This window comes from Oncorhynchus masou, chromosome 5 (genome assembly GCF_036934945.1).
Source record: "Oncorhynchus masou masou isolate Uvic2021 chromosome 5, UVic_Omas_1.1, whole genome shotgun sequence".
NCBI lineage: Eukaryota > Metazoa > Chordata > Actinopteri > Salmoniformes > Salmonidae > Oncorhynchus > Oncorhynchus masou.
Window position 1 is genome coordinate 32,362,811 of NC_088216.1, and position 16,546 is coordinate 32,379,356.

The 16,546-nt window shown below is 42.8% G+C and overlaps 1 protein-coding gene across 1 annotated transcript in view; it reads right to left on the bottom strand.

Moving 5' to 3' along the window:
- Positions 1 to 16,546, bottom strand: part of ttbk1a (tau tubulin kinase 1a) — a 46,669-nt gene that overhangs the window by 19,506 nt on the left and 10,617 nt on the right. Inside the window, 11 exon segments of the mRNA XM_064965326.1 lie at positions 1,952 to 2,115; positions 2,477 to 2,811; positions 3,166 to 3,347; positions 3,749 to 3,823; positions 3,826 to 3,958; positions 6,099 to 6,253; positions 6,653 to 6,778; positions 7,269 to 7,361; positions 8,048 to 8,113; positions 14,583 to 14,687; positions 15,256 to 15,396. Coding sequence (XP_064821398.1) covers positions 1,952 to 2,115; positions 2,477 to 2,811; positions 3,166 to 3,347; positions 3,749 to 3,823; positions 3,826 to 3,958; positions 6,099 to 6,253; positions 6,653 to 6,778; positions 7,269 to 7,361; positions 8,048 to 8,113; positions 14,583 to 14,687; positions 15,256 to 15,396 — 1,575 coding nt within the window.

Genomic DNA, 16,546 nt, shown 5'->3' on the forward strand with positions numbered 1-16,546 from the left:
CCACAACAGTTTTCAGCTGTGCTAACATAATTGCAAAAGGGTTTTCTAATCATTGATTAGCCTTTTAAAATGATAAACTTGGATTAGCTAACACAACGTGCCATTGGAACACAGGAGTGATGGTTGCTGATAATTGGCCTCTGTACGCCTATGTAGATATTCCATTTAAAAAAATCTGCCGTTTTGAGCTACAATAGTCATTTACAACATTAGCAATGTCTACACTGTATTTCTGAACAATTTGATGTTATTTTAATGGGCAATTGTTTTTATAATTTCTAAGTCACCCCATTCTTTTGAATGGTAGTGTACATAGCAATAATATTAGAGCCACATTCGGATGTGAGACATTTGTAAATTATTGCTCGCTCTCTCTAACTTACACTTAGATGTTCTGTTTCTGTTTGGTTTTAGCTATGTGTCAGCTTTTCTTTCAAAAACAAGGACATTTCTAAGTGACCCCAAACTTTTGAACGGTAGTGTACATCACTGTTGGGCAAAATAGTATGATTCTCCATTTAAAAACATGCAATGACATTCTCACCTAAAAGACCCATAAAGAACTGAAACACTAATGGAAGCTACAGGCTGAGACACATTGGTTTTAACAATGAGGAAACATTTTGTCAACTTCAACCGTTCTCCAAGAATTTGCTGAATTTCCTCTATAATTCATTCAGCTAAAAGACTGGAACATTCCCCATATTTTCTTTCATGCATCTTTTTATGTATTTATGAGGTAACGGTCAGCTTAAACACATTTGGTGGCAGCGATGGGAAGACCCACGGTTTAAACCTTTCCATTTAACATTTTCAACCAAAAGGTTGTCATGTCAGGACCGTGTACATCTAACTTTCTAACACTGACGTCAAGAACATGTTCAGTGTGAAGAAAACGTTTTGAAACTAGGTTGCACCACCTGAACATGTCCAAATATGTTTTTTTTCTGTTACAAAAACATTTTGCTCGGTTGTGCCGAACTGAATATGACCCAGCTATCTGGATGTTTGCTACATTATTCTCATCAGAATGACAAAGTGTCATCATGTATGCGTATATCTTGTTTCACCAGTCAGTGTGTCATAACGAGGGCATCAAGTGCAGTGCAACCCTGACAAATGTCATCCCGAATACAGGGACGTACTGGGAACAGGAATCTGCCCGTGGTATGGACCAGCCTATCTGGCATTTGCCGGAACTGCACTATGAGAAAATGCTCTTGTGGACTCATTGAGAAAACTATTGAGAAAATATTGTAGAAATACATTGGGGAGGGGGGGGGGGGGTTACTGTCAAAATAACCCTACTCATGCCACCATCTCAATAATTCTAATATGTAAGGCTACATCTGATCTGATGCTGGAATATGCAGTTAGCAAAGCCACGTCTCCCATTCATTCCTTAGCATTACAAAAACAATTGTTAAAACCAAACTCAAGGAAAGGAACAATTTGTGCCTACTGACACAGAACAATTCACTTTTTCTCTCTTTACACTGGCAGGATATGTCACACCAATGACAGTGTGAATGACACTAAAATGGCTGTGGGAATAACGGTCACCCCCGCCAAGGTATTCAGTTCCCACTGGCTTGCAGAATTCTACGGTTGCAAAATACCCTGTTTTTCTAGAATGATCACTGAAATTAGAAGGAATCTTCCAGCTGAGATTTCTGGAATAACAGGTCATTTTGGCAAAGTTATCGGAATTTTGCAACCCTAGGCTTAGCACTGCATGTTAATTGACATCCCATCCAGAGGAGACACCGAAGAGCTAATCTTTACATAATCTGGATAGATCAAGAACAACACCCACCGCTTAGGTGGGTCTCATCCATATCATCTGAAGATCAATCGCATTGTACAGCAGGCGACCCAGCTCTGAGCTGACTCCAATGAACATGCAAGGAAAGAAGCCTCCCTCCACCGATAGGTCAGCCCGGTCTCTTACCGGTCTTTGCGGTCCAATAGGACGGCCTGACGGGAGTGAATGACAGGGCGACATGGCGGGGCTTCCCCCACTTCGTCTGGAGGCTTCCTCCTCAGTGAGCGTGAGCATGCCCCGGCTGCTGTTGGTCGTGTGGGTCGTCTTGGGTCGCACCACCATCTCCGCCCCTAAAACAAAGGATTGGTTAGGAATCTACTACCCTTTTCATACTATCATGCCAACCCGAACCAAACTGTGATGGATTGAATATTTAATTTTGACATTATCCTTTTCAGCATGGTTCTGCTTGTGGAAGATGCATAACCAGGTCAGCTCAGTACAAATGGTTTGGTTCAGCTCAGTAGTGGGAAACGTGTTTTCCGGATTAAGTCAAACGTCAAACAATATTTCAACATGAGAGGAGAGATGAGCATCATCATCAACACAGCACAACTTGTACAGAATAGAACTGAATACAACAGAACGGAATGAAACAGAATTGAACTGACTGAAATTGCACATCATTGAACATAAAACCTCCAGGCCCACCTCCTCCCCGCAGCCTCCTCCTCTCCTCTCCCTCCTCCAGGGGCCTCAGCTCCTCAGGCTCCTCATCGGTGGTGCCCGACGTGGTGGGTTGGAAGTCCCTCAGCTCTGTCTCCTTGTCGATGATCACCCACTCCTTGCTATCAAAGTCTTCTTCCTCTGCCAGCGGCACCGATCTGATAAAGGCATTACTGTGGGCTTCCTGGTCCACGGACGCCACTGAGCCCTCGCCGTGCCTTCCGCGCTGCAGGCCGCAGTCCACAGACAGCATCATGGCCGGCTGGGACGAGTACACGTGGCGCGAGGGCGATCCCAGGATATCCATGCGGGACCTGATACTGTGGCACACAGATGTGTACAAATACATTCACACAGGTACAAGCACGAGGACGTGCAAGGGCACATAGACACACAAGCACGCACAAACAAATGCACACACACAAAACCCACACATTAAGTATTGAATTAAGTATTAAGGTGGAGGGCAATATTAGATAGGCTTATAGCAGTTTCACAGACCCTAACCCAAAGGACTTTCCTGGAACACCTAAGAGACTTTAATGTAGCTAGGTACAATACTAAATGTATTTTAGTACAATGTACTTCCTGGTTAACTACATTACTTAAATACTACTATACTAAAAGCTAGTACAGGTTTGGAACTAATACTAGAGCTGGTTTGTTGTGGTCACCTTTGGCCGTATCCGTCAACGCCCCTCCCATCAGCGGCCGACATGCGGTCTGACTCGGGGCTGTTGATGCGGCGGTACCGGAGCGAGCGCACCTGGCCACTGGGGGACTCGGGGGCCCCTCCTGCCCGGCACGGAGACATGGGACAGGCCCCTCTGCTGGGTTCATCCCCCTCCTGTGCCCCCTGCAGACACAGAGGGGAGAGAAGAGGAAGAGACGGGAGGGGAAAGGAGAGACAGGAGGCCACGATGATGTATGCTAAACAGTAATTCATTCTAAAATGTGTCTATTACCACTGCTAGGAGTTTAAAGGGTAGGCCTTCGTCTGTCTGGTGTACACATTTTCTGTCTGGATGTCCATCTCTGCCTGTGCATCTCTCTGTCCGTCTATCATCCTCTACCCAGCCAACCATCAATCCATCCCATATTTTTCATTAATCAAAAATGCTAAAAATACTGTATCAACAAACAGTATAAGCTATGCTAAAACATCTATATGAATGCCATCCTACCATCTACAGGCCATTGTGGTGAGACCAGGCCATACAGTAAAATGTTGTGGTCTCATTCCTCCCCCTTACTCACCTTGCCCAGGCTGATCCTGAGTTTGTTGCGGTTGAAGTCGGTGTCCTCCCATCCCTCGCCCTTAGCGGTTGTCTGGCCACCGCCCCCTGGCGGCTCCCACCGGGGGGCAGGGCCGGAGGGGCGTTCTCTTGGTCGCTGAGGTGCTCGTCCTGGAGCACATTCTCCGTGTTCTCCCTCTGGAGGTCTACGGGCACCGGGGTGTTGAGGGCTCTGAAGGAGAAGATGGGTGGGAGTGGGGGGGATGGGTTCAGGTTTAATCAGTTGATTAAGAGCAGTGGTGGCCCAATGATGTATACAATGTATGTACTAATGTATATGAATGTATATAATAAACACATGTATATAACACCTATATGTGAATATGTCCACTGGTAGTGCAGGTTTTTGTTCCTTCCCTACTCTATTCCAAAATGTTTTTATTTTATTTCCTGAATTAAGCATGCACTTAATTAATTGCACTTTGTACAGGCAACCCTCAAAGTTCAGTAAACATCTCTTTACATATCTATTTATTCAGTAAAACATTAATTGTAAACTGGTATATCAAATGCCTTACAGCCTAGTTTAGAATTCAATATCATGCATTTCAAATGGTTTGGATGAGCAGTGTGGCAGTAGCCTCGAGTTATAACAGCAATACTGATGGACACAACCTGTCATCGCTCTCTGTTCACATTGAGACTCTATGCCAAATGGCACCCTATTCCCTACTTAGTGCACTACTTTTGACCAGAGGCCTATGGGCCCTGGTCAAAGGGCACTACATAGGGAATAGGGTGCCATTTAGGATAGTGTCTCAGTGTGTGATGACGACCAAAAGACTAATGATGTCTCCAGAGATAAGGATGTCGTGTTCGCAGGGAAGTCATGCAGCTGTGTGTAGTGTGTAGTGTGTGTGTGTGTCTGAATGTGTGTGCGTGTGTGTGTTTCTAGGCGGGCTGAACAGTAAAGAGCTTCAAACAAAACAGTCATCAGAGAGAGAGAGAGAGAACATTAAAAGGATATATTTAGGTGAGTGAGTCAAACAATAGCTCCCATGAAAGATGTATAAAAGACAGATTAAAAATAGAGCACTGTGACTGTATCACGTTGTGGAACATTCAGGATCTAATATTTTGTACCATTGCCTTCGTGTATTGATCCTGTAAATGTCAAGTGTCAAATACAGACAACTGGTGAAAAATACTCTAGGATTAAAGGAAGACGCAGAAATATGACATCATCGTACACAATGGGGAAACTTTCTGCTTACAAAAATCCACAACTACAAAATGTGAATCTGCCAAGATGGCCTCTATTGGCTCTTCCCATGTGGGCATGCCTCAAGGTAGGGCATTTCAGCTGGCACATTTACATTGATGTGAACACTGACATGTTGATGAACGGACACTGTCCCTGTTAACACTAGAATCACTAAAGCTGTAATTTTGACTGCTCATTCATATCATCACAAACAGAACTGGAGTTATAACCAGGTTTAGGAAGGCATCTCATTTTTTGAATGGTTTTCCACTGTTGCCCCCTCTTCTCCCGACAGTGGAAGGTGCCGTGCCCAGTTGATAATCACCCAGATAATTGTCTCAAAATTGAACCGAAACAATACCGAAACAAATTTCACACTTATACCAGCAGATTATATATATTAAGTAAAGTTTGATGCGGGAGAAAGGGGGAGAATGGGTGAGTTGATGAGCGAAGGGAAGTGAACGGTGCATAATTATGTAATTACCAATTGTGAATGAAGAACTGGGCAGGAAATTCTATTGTAATGGTATATTCTAATTATAATCTGAAAATGGTAAAGTATATGCTCTATATCAGTTCACCAAATCCAAGCAGTTTTATCAGTCCACTCTGACCTACTTGGGAGTACACTGACCTACTTGGAGTGTGCGTAATATACAATGGCAAGAAGATAAAGACGAATGGAAGCACATGCTGCGTTAGCACTGCTACTAGATCTGAATGAAAACGACTCCGATGGTGGGAGGAAAAATCTCGGATTATTCTTCAGATTCTGAGCCTCGGCATGAACCTACACCTCCGAGGCCTAAGCGCAAAACAAGCCAGAAGGATGCTCACTCAGCAGGAGGCCACGCCACCATTAAATAAATATTATTCCAATTTTATCTTATTCATTTTTGCGATATCATATATGAAATTAATTAATTACACTGTCAGAGTGTTGCAGTCAGAGTCACTGCTCATTAGCTTGAAGGAGGTTCTCTTGAGGCCCATTGGTTCTAGTGTTATATAAAATGCAAGCAGAAAGTCGGCCTGCAGTGTATGATCATGTAAATATGGTGGACTCCCCTTTTAATCCTAATGGTAAATATATCAGGGTCCTTACCCCACAATGGCGACGGTGGGCCGTGTGTTGTGTTGTGGTTGGGTGGAGGCGGTTGTTGACTGTGTGGAGTCTGTCCCTCCTTTCTCCCAATCAAACGGCTCATTTTCCATGATGATGCGCTCCTTCATGCTGTTCTCAAACACCGACATCAACAGCTGGGAAATAAAATAAATTTGACTTTGGTTGCATCCCGAATGGCACCCTAATCTCTAAAATACACCCTATTCCCTTGACCAGACCAGCAGTCGGCCAATAGAAAACAACTCCAAATGAGACTCTGGTTGTGTCCAAATGGCACCCTATTTCCTTTGCACTGTAGTGTACCTCTCTGGTCAAAGTAGTGCAGTAATAAATAGAAATAAGTTGTCATTTTAGATGCAATTTTGTTAATGGAAATAGCACAGGGAGTACTAGGAAGCATTGATGAAGTCAACATATCAGTTTGTGTGAACATACAAAAAAGTCCCCACAATAGTGGCCAGTCAAAAAAAAGAAGAAGAGTATTTCAAAACACTTTCAAAGTACTTTCCTTGTTCTCTATACTGTGATGGTACCTGATAGTCCGGCTTGGTGTAGTAGTCAAGGCCCAATACATGGTCGAGGAAGATGTGAAACTCTGAAGGCATGTGTTTCAGCAGCATCCTATGGTCATATCGCTCTTTTATCTGCCCAACTTGCTCCTGCGCAAAACAGAAAAAAAACAGATTTGTTTTACTTTATTTTATTTATTTGCTTGTCATTCAGTGGTTGAAACCAAACCAGTCCCCCTCCATTTGCCCATTGCGCCATATGCACAAGTGTCCGAAAGCTGATGGGGTGAAAATTATCAAGGGTGTAGGGGCAAATTAGATCATCCTATATGCCACTTCGACAGAGCCAACACACACTGGGATATTTGGAGTTTGCACAATTTCATACAATGAATCGAGAGGCGTACCAAATGATGTGCCACATGCATTTAATTCTATCTGATTTCGAGGCACTACTCGTATTACAAAAGAAATACCTAGAAATACCAACTAAATGAAATGTTTAATTGTTACTAACATTGTGCTGAAAGAAAAGAAGATCCAAAAAGGCTTGCGTTTTGTTCATCTTGCGTATTTTATTATTTGACCTTAACGATTCGCTAGAAATACAGTGGGTCGTGGACGAGTGAAGTGACTCTACCTTGTCCTTGATTTTCCGCCATGGTAGCTGCCCAACTGCAAATTCCACCAACATGTAAAATAAAGACCATAGGTCATCATGGCGTCCCATTTCCTGGGGAGAAAAAAAATGAAAGTAGAAATTACAAATGATATCTTCTTCCACGCTATATCGTTTTAATTAGTACAGTATACCCTTAATTGTCACGACTCCTACCGAAGGTGGCTCCCCTTCCTGTTCGGGTGGCGCTCGGCGGTCGTCGTCACCGGCCTACTAGCTGCCACTGATCCTTTTTCCCCCCTTGTCTGTTTATTAGTTACACCTGTGTTTAATTAGGTTTATTTGTGGGGCTTTATTATCCAGCCGGCCCGCTTACTGGGTGTGCGGGATTATTCTCTGTGTACATTTTGTGCACGACTGTATTTCACGGTTGTCCGTTGATGTGTGTATTTTCTGGACTGTTTAGTTCACCGTGTTTTGGGGCATTTGTTTGGGTTGGCGTCGGTTTCACCTGTGTGGTGAATTAAAAGTATCGCTACTCTGAACTCTCTGTTTCCTGCGCCTGACGTCTTCCTCCACTACACCCCGGGCATTACATTAATAGTGCCAAACCTAAAGTTGCCCCCATAGAGATCCTATTAAATTACTAGTGGGGGTATGTATTGTAATTCCTTATTCTATGGTTGCCTGCCACCATTTTATAGTACAACAACACAATAAACAAGTTTATTTCAAAGAGCAAATTTGGCAGAATACATTTTCCAGCATATCATTTCGACAACATAAGCATTGTTATTTACTTTGTTTTTATGTGCGTTGACTGAGGCATATCGAACAGTTCCTCGAAAACCTGCGACAGTTCTCGGCTGAAAGGAAACAAAAGGGAACAGTATTAGTGACGGACCAATATCAAGATGCACATACTTCAACGTCTTGGAAAAATAACATTTCTAACACATCCTCCTTCTTGGTTTCTCCCTACTGCTCACTCTTCAAAATTGGTTTTAAAAACGAACTATTCCGATCTAATAAACACTAAAACATTTTTTTTTTTACTTAAACGGGAAGTAAATAGTAACAATTAACATTTACACTAGCATTCATCTCACATCTGTTAGCGCCAAATAACCAGGACACAACAGCTACATAGAGGATACATGCAATAAAAGTCATTTTAAGAGCCAAAAGCACGTCATTGAACATGCTAAATTTGACCTTGCAAATTCGATCTGACATACAGGTAATATCCACGCTTTTGTTGCCGCCATTTAGTGCCGTAGAGGAGCTATGGATGCTTGCTGTAAACACAGTGAATTGACATTGTATAAATAAAATAAAAACGAAATAATAAAGTAGCCAGAAACATAAGTGAGGGGTCACACCAGGCATCTGTACACTAATCCTACTAAAAGCTCATGAATTCATGTCTGCGTGTGTTCGGCTCAGTAAGCGACTTGTGTTAAACCATTATGGTATTATACTGTAGTGGAGCTCAATTTCATTTTAATCCAGTCAATATCAATAAGCAATATTCAATTAACTTGTATTTAAATAATTCAATAACTCCTTTATTCTTTCAAACGTTTTCCTACATGTCGATTCATCTCCTGAACTGACCATCTGAAAACTTCAAAATAGAATTGCGCTTCTCTAGCTTATTTTAGTAACTCAATCTCTTGTAAATTTGGCTTGGGATGGCAGTATCAGTGGTGCGGCACATGCTGTTCGTTCTCACATTACCCTCGTAGTTTGCTGGTGCCATGACCTTCGCTCCGGGGGGAGCAAACTGAACGCTCACGGTCGAGTCCCACGGTCATTTATCGAACACTGAGTACAGAGCCCTCGGAGGTAGACAGTGGGGCTGTATCCAGAATGGCACTATTTGGGACGCATCCTATGTTTAGATTTGACAGCGAGGGATGCCCCGTTATTGTCAACAATGACACCAACTGTGCTGTCAGCTGGTTATTACAGAGAGAAGGCTGCCTGTCTGCCGATTCACTCTGTCCTAAACAAGCAATTAACTAAATGCTTCTTCGGCAACAAGAAGAAGCTACTTCAGACTGAATTAGAGTGTGCCGTTCGCTGTGTGTAAGAACCTTAAGGGGAAGTCTGAGCCTCTACCTTGTGACCTTGAGAAACTTCCACATTGCACTAACTTACGCTTAGATCTTCTGTTGCTTTCAAGTTTCTATTCCTTGTCGACTGCGTATGCATCAGAACCAGGGCCCTACTCTGACACATAGCTAAAACCGAAAAGTAACAGAACATCTAAGTGTAATAAGTTCGAGAGAGTTTAAGTTAGAGAGAGCGAGTAATAATGTACAAATGTCTTACATCCGAATGTGGCTCTAAAATCATTGCTATGTAGATAGATCCATTTATAGCTGTTGCTATATAAAATAGCCGCAATAACGGGGTCCTAGCAATAGAAACGGTAACCATTGACATGAGTATAACAGAAAGGTCGAAAGTGGGTGTCCTTAGTGTGCTCTGAGGAGAACAGAAAGCTTGGTGACCACACTCACTTCACTCTGTCACCATGCACGTGACAGCCATGGCGGAGCAAGGATCTGATGGAGAAACGGGTTGGAGCATGCACTTCAAAATCAAATGTCCAAAAGGAACTGTAAAACACAAAACAAAGGCAAGCACTGAAACAAAATGAATGAATAAATGTAAGGAAATGTCAAATAAATAGACACACATCACATAGGAAAACAGTGACATTCATGAGGTCCAAATTACACACGGTAATGGCAGTAACTTGTCAAACATTTTCTATGGGCTTTTATGTAATAGAGACAGAACTATATATACACTATAAGTAATGTCCTTGCTGACCACCAATGGCCACAATTCTGGCTGAAATATTTTTAAAAAATGTATGTACATGTGTATCAACTTCCTGTAACAATCACATTCTGGCTTACAACATCGCACATTCAGAAAACGTTTCAGTTTGATTTTTGGGAACTGCTGGTGAGTGGGGACCTTACTTTTTTCAACGGGCTGTTTTCAAGTTTCAAAACACTGCATCCCATTTTATCACCTACTGTCGGTATGCAAGTGGATTGAGGGTTATCCTATCCAAGAGGCAATAACGTGCATGAAACAGCCTTAATTATACCTATATAGTGGTGATAAATAGTCCGTAATAACAGATTATTACAAGTTACAACACACAAAACATGATAGACGTAATACATATATGGCCGGTTTCCCAGACACCGATTAGGCCTAGTCTTGAACTGAGAAACACTTTTAATAGTGAATGCGTTTTCGTCTAGAAATAGACTTAATCTGTTTACACATAAAACTTCCTGAAAAGGGACCTAATCCTGCAGCATTATATACTCAAGATAGTAAACCAGCTTCAATAGAATAAAAATGTGTTAAAACAATACATTTTGGCAGCTGATAAGTAGAGTAATTTGTAGTTTGACGGATGCCTCAAGATAAAGCTAACTCTGAAAGCATTTTTGTCCAGCAGCACCTGATATATTTATATATCAATGTGTGAATATGAAAACGCCCTATGAGTTTACAAAACCCATCAACATTTAACACGCCCCTAAACCTGCTACTCAGTTACTGCATAAAGGACAGAGACATGTTATGGCAAATGAATTAGCATGCCAAAATCTCTACATTAAATCATTATTTTCCACTTCTCAGCAGCAGTCATGGAAAACAAGATTTCTGAGAAACGCATGTCGCGTGCCACGAGAGGAAAAATAGCTCCGCTATTTATTACCCACAATGATTTATTCAGTTATCAGGGAAGGAAAGTGAGGGAAGATCCCTCTTCATTGAGGAGAGAACACTACAGTATGTAGCAGCTGGTAGGTCATTCACTGCACAAGCACTGGATGCTAAAGGCTACATGCTAACAAATATGCTTTGTGGCAAATGGCTGGGGGCTGACGGCTATGTGCTAACAAATATGCTTTGTGGCTACTGTCTGGGGGCTAATGGCTACATGCTAACAAATGTGCTTTGTGGCTTCTGGCTGGGGGCTAACGGATATGTGCTAACAAATATGCTTTATGGGTAAGGGGCTGACATAGTGGCAAGGTGAAGGTCATTTGGACTGGAGAGGCCCCTGACACTTCCTTCCCTGGAGATCTGGCTGCCTCCGGGTAGGAGAGAGGCATACACTGCTATTTGTCAGGGACTGGGGGAAGAGGCAGATGAAGAGAGAAGGGAGATGGAATGAGAAGGAGGGAGGGAAGCAGGGGTAAAGAATGAGAGACAGACATGGAAGCAGGGGGTGTTAAATAAAGCAAGATGGAGAGACAAACAGGGACGGTGAGAGGTAGACAGAAAGAGGGAGAGGCAAAAGGGAGAGAGAGAGAGACTTGCATTCATCACAAATCAATGAGCTGAAGCTGACTCAGCTGTACTGGCTAGAAGAAGAAAAAATCAGAGAGCAAGAGAAGGGGAAAAAGAGAAGGGGAGCGGGGGATGGGGGTAAAGGGGGAGCGATGCCTCGGGGCATCGCCCACTGACGCATGCATGCAAATAAAATATTCATCTCACGCTGCTGCACTCACAGAGAGGGGGGGGGATGCATGAGGACACAGAGTGGTAGAGCCAGAGATATGAGGGAGGGGGGAGAGGAGAGGGAGGGAGGGAAGTGGCAGAGAGAAATAGAGGAGAGCAGATAGTGACTGAGTCAAAGAGATGAGAGTAGGAAAGCAATGTAGAAATGTAGAAGGAAATGTAGAAGGGGCAAGAGTGGGAAGGAGAGAAGATAGAAGTTACCTGAGAGAGTCTAGTGAAAATGAGGAGAGAGGAGAAGAGGAAAGAAGGGAGGGGAGGAAAAAGAAGAGACAAAGGGGAAGAATGGTCCAGTGGAGAGGAGGATGAATGCATAAGCAATTGATTAGAGGGAGAAAAAAGGAGAGGAGGTGAAAGTGCTAGAAGAGATTAAGAGAGATAAAAGGAGACGGGGAGAAGTTGGGAGAGGAGGAAATTACAGGATGGAAGTGAAGAAGAAGAGAAGAAGAGGGAAGATCAAAGGAGGGAAGAAGAGGAGAGATTGAAAATGCAGTCAATAAGAGGGGATGGGAGAGGATGTATGGGACGGAGGAGCAAAGGGGGGAGGAGGGGGAGAGTTACTGTAAGAGTGGACGACTTATACTTGGAGTGAGCTAAAATAAGACAAGACACCACAGACTGAGAGAAAGCACTTTGGATACCTCTCTCTGGGATGAAGGTGTGTTTGTGTGTGCGCGCGCATTTGCTTATGAGAATGTGTTTGTGAGAGAGAGAGAGAGAGAGAGAGAGAGAGAGAGAGAGAGAAAAGAGATTGAGTGGTGAGAGAGTGAGAGAGAGAGAGAGAGAGAGTGTTTGTGTGTGTGTCGGAGAAAGGGGAGGTTAGTTCATCTTCGGCTTAGTTTCGGTCGCATATCCCCTGAGACTTTGATTAGCATGTAAACTAACTACAAAAGCCAGGGATTACTGTGTATGATGTGAATGACAAATGGGCTGAACATTTCAACTCAATTTGAAAATGATGGAGAGGCTTTCACTTGACACCCAAATTATTAAATAAGACTATGATATTGTAAATAAAAAGGGATTTCTGTGATATTTTAAAAGGCTGATAAAAATGACCAAAGCCTGTAGGAAATCTCATACAAAATTTTTTTTAAAGTGTCTGCTAAGTGGCATATCTTACAGTATATATTATATATTATCCAAACCATGGACTGGGCACAAACATAACCAATATGATCCATCCATTTTTAAGATGTCACTGTATTATCATTAGCTAACACAACATAACCGATGAGCAGTCACTGGTTAATGCATTTTAACTGTCATCTGTTTGATTTTGTACATTACCGACAGGTTTCCCAAACTCAGATTAAACCTATTCCTGGATATCAAAGCACTTTCAATGGCGATTCTCCATTGAGCATATATTTTAGTCCGGTAATAGCTTTAATCTGGGTCCGGCAAACCGGCCCTAAGCGTTTCACAAAAAAAGCCGATACTGCCAGGCATATTGGACAGCTACCCATGTAAACAAAGAGCAGTAAAACAAGGATTCAGATATTGTACAATGAATGAGCTCACTTGTGCATGAATTGTACTGCATTGCACCAAACCCAGGGTCTGAACGTAAACAAAACAGTACCAACGATGATAATATCGTCCAGTGATCCTCAAAATTCTGCATTGTGACCCACAACCTAGACAAGGTTCTTGTTCATTATGGCACAGACCCAACGGAAAACTTTTGAAATGTTTTGTAACACAAACTGAAAATGTGTGTTTGGTATTGGACAAATCCAGGTAATCCTTCCCTGTTTCAGTCTGTTTTCTTCTGTTTGCTGCCTGATGAGTACGACCCAGAGCTAGGAGCTAAGAGGATCTTAAAGTTCAGACACACCGGAAGGATTGTCAAACTTTTGCCTGCCGACAGCATCGGCAGTCAATCTCTTTTGTGTTCACATAATTTAGCTAGATAGCTAAGGAGACTGCACTAACTCAGCAGCTAACACTGGCAGCTGTTTTACAGACACTACCTAATCCATTGGGATTTAATTATAATGTTAGCACTAGCTACAGTGGTTAGCTAGCTTGGAGGAAGTAATTAGTGTTATGTGCATTGCATCTGTGCACTTAGCTAACTACCATCCCATAGCCTACATTGTATATGAAGTGTGACTGCCTCGTCCGTGGATGTACAAAGAAAATGACCACCAAAATTAGGATTGGCTCAACGTCAAGTTGTTGGCCACTTACGAGTGTTGCGATTTGTAGGTTCGACGGCACGCAGCAGGTACCGCTCTTGTTCTAGCAAGAGAAGGAACGGCCTCCCACTGTGTTAAGTACCTATCAGCAGTCTATCGGCAGTGAGATTCTCAGTATTACATGCTTTAGGGTGGGTCATGTGACGTCATTGATCAGGACCCACCATTTAGGGAACACCGGGCGCGTTCCAGGTCTTGCTCATTTCTGTCGTGCTGAACATGGATATATCGTATTACCATTTCATAATGAGTCTCAGAGTAGGATGCTAAGTTAGAATCACGTTTGCCTTTTAGATCATAAATACATGGACAGGGGGACATGATCCTAGATCTGCACTCCTACTCTGAGATGGTTTATAAATAATAGGCCCAGATGTTGGAATCTCAGACCTGCTAATCTATGCAGCCTCACCATAGCAATAAAGATGACCTGGAACTTACCCACGAGCTGTCGATGTGCCCTTGAGCAAGGCACTTAATGGATAAGAGCGTTTGCTAAATGACTCAAATGTAAAACAAACATTTTCGTAGGACAAACCAAAGCAAAGGAACAAAAGAGGAGACTTACAGGGCGGACTTCTCCAGTGGTATTGGTGTACTGCCGCGCGAGGCCGAAGTCCAACATGTAACACTTCCTCAAGGTCGAAGGCAGCCTTCCCATGGCGAAGTTTGACTGCAGAGAAAATACATGATTATTCAGTGCACTACAGATATGGTCATGTGGCTCAGTCAGTAAGAGTGTGGGGCTACTGTAGCAACACCAAGGAACCATCACTGTGCCATTAGAGCTAGCCAGGAGGGGTGCTTGTTCTTAAGGGGGGGGGACATTGTTTGATGAAACATCGGCTATAGGAACATCGAAGAAGCCACAGATTGCCGTTGTGCCCTTGAGCAAAGCACTTAACCACTAACCTGCTCCAGGGGTGCTGTTCTGCTGCTCACCCAATGCTGCGTGTGTGTGTGTATGTGGTGTCTGTGATTGCGATTGAAATGAACCGATGGCAAAGAGACATTTCCGTTTTGATGGACAATACAGATACAGTCTTTTTTCCATGCGTCACAGCACAGCATTCCAACTCTAAAATACAATGGTTAAATGGTCAATTAGAATGCAAAAATGACACATATTTGCATTTAAGCATTGTATTTTAGACTGAGCACTGATAACCCTTCATAAAGCTGTGGCATGCTGTGCCATGACACGTGCAACAAAAACAAGTCTGCATCTGTATGATACGTACCGGTTTGATATCTCGATGAAGGAAGCCAACAGAGTGGATGGCCTCTATAGACTCCAGGATCTGTTTCCCCAGGCGGAGCGTAGTACTCATGGTGAAAGTCCCCCGAGGCTGGCTCCTCCTCAGGTCCGCCAAATTGCGTCCCTGCTCCACCCCCCAAAACAAAACAACGCTCTGGGGTGAAGTTACCTCTAGGTACAGATCTAGGATCAGCTTCCCTCCCCCCAATCATTACCTTAACCTTTGGTGGGGAAAATACAAATCTGACCCAAAATCAGCATTTAGAGGCAACTTCACCCTACTCCAGAAAACCAACCATATGTAAACAAACAGGTTTTGTGCGAAAGAACACAATTTCTAATCAGTACGGGACACCCAATCGCCTAGGTGTAATCATAGAATTCCATACAGAATCCTTATTCATTTCTTATCTGATGTCTGTGGGCCTAGTAACCTAGGCCTAGTAAAGATTCGTCATATCACTTAACATGCACTACCTATTAACATAGTGTTTGGGTTTCAAGTTTGGGGAAGCTAATTTTCACCATAAACATGCACCTTTATAATAAAGCATTCCATGTATCCTCGCATTTGCAGACTTACGTAAGAGAGCCAACTATCCCTAATGTGATGTTTTGATTGGCTAGTCATAATTTAGGCTAATAATACAACTCAATCGCTGTTCGCAGAAAAGACTGTTCATTGCAGAGTGGTGGCGTTGAGTAGGCCTAGGTTTTTTTTAATTCTTAAACATTGCAATATGCTTGGCTGGGTCTCTGCTTTTCACTGACAGTCACAATGCAACGATCATCTATTTGACCGCGCGAGCTGCCCAAATTGCGGGCCCTTCCTTCTGTAGGCTATGCAATTGAAAACAATCCACAGCTTTTATTTTAAGAAGCAAAATGTTCCTCTGTGGCCAAATCATGCTTTCTGGTGTAGTAGCCTATTTTGAATGACTTAATTTATTTCTGTATAGAGGGGAGAATGCTAATTAGGCTATATAATTTTGGCAATTTAATTACATTTACTTTATGGAAAGCTTCCCCCTAGCCTTATGGACATACCACCTCTCGCTTTTAATGCGGCATAAACACAACCAGTCATGATGTTTTCATCTGATTGTCAAACAATCACTTAACAAAGGCATTCCTGTAGGCTACGTTCGTCCACTGACAAAATCATTTCAGGATCCAAACCCAAACACTGCACTGTGTACTCGCAATTTGACGAATGCAAAGAGACATTAGTTACAAAACACCTACTGTACATGTATTGTAGTGACATTCTGCGA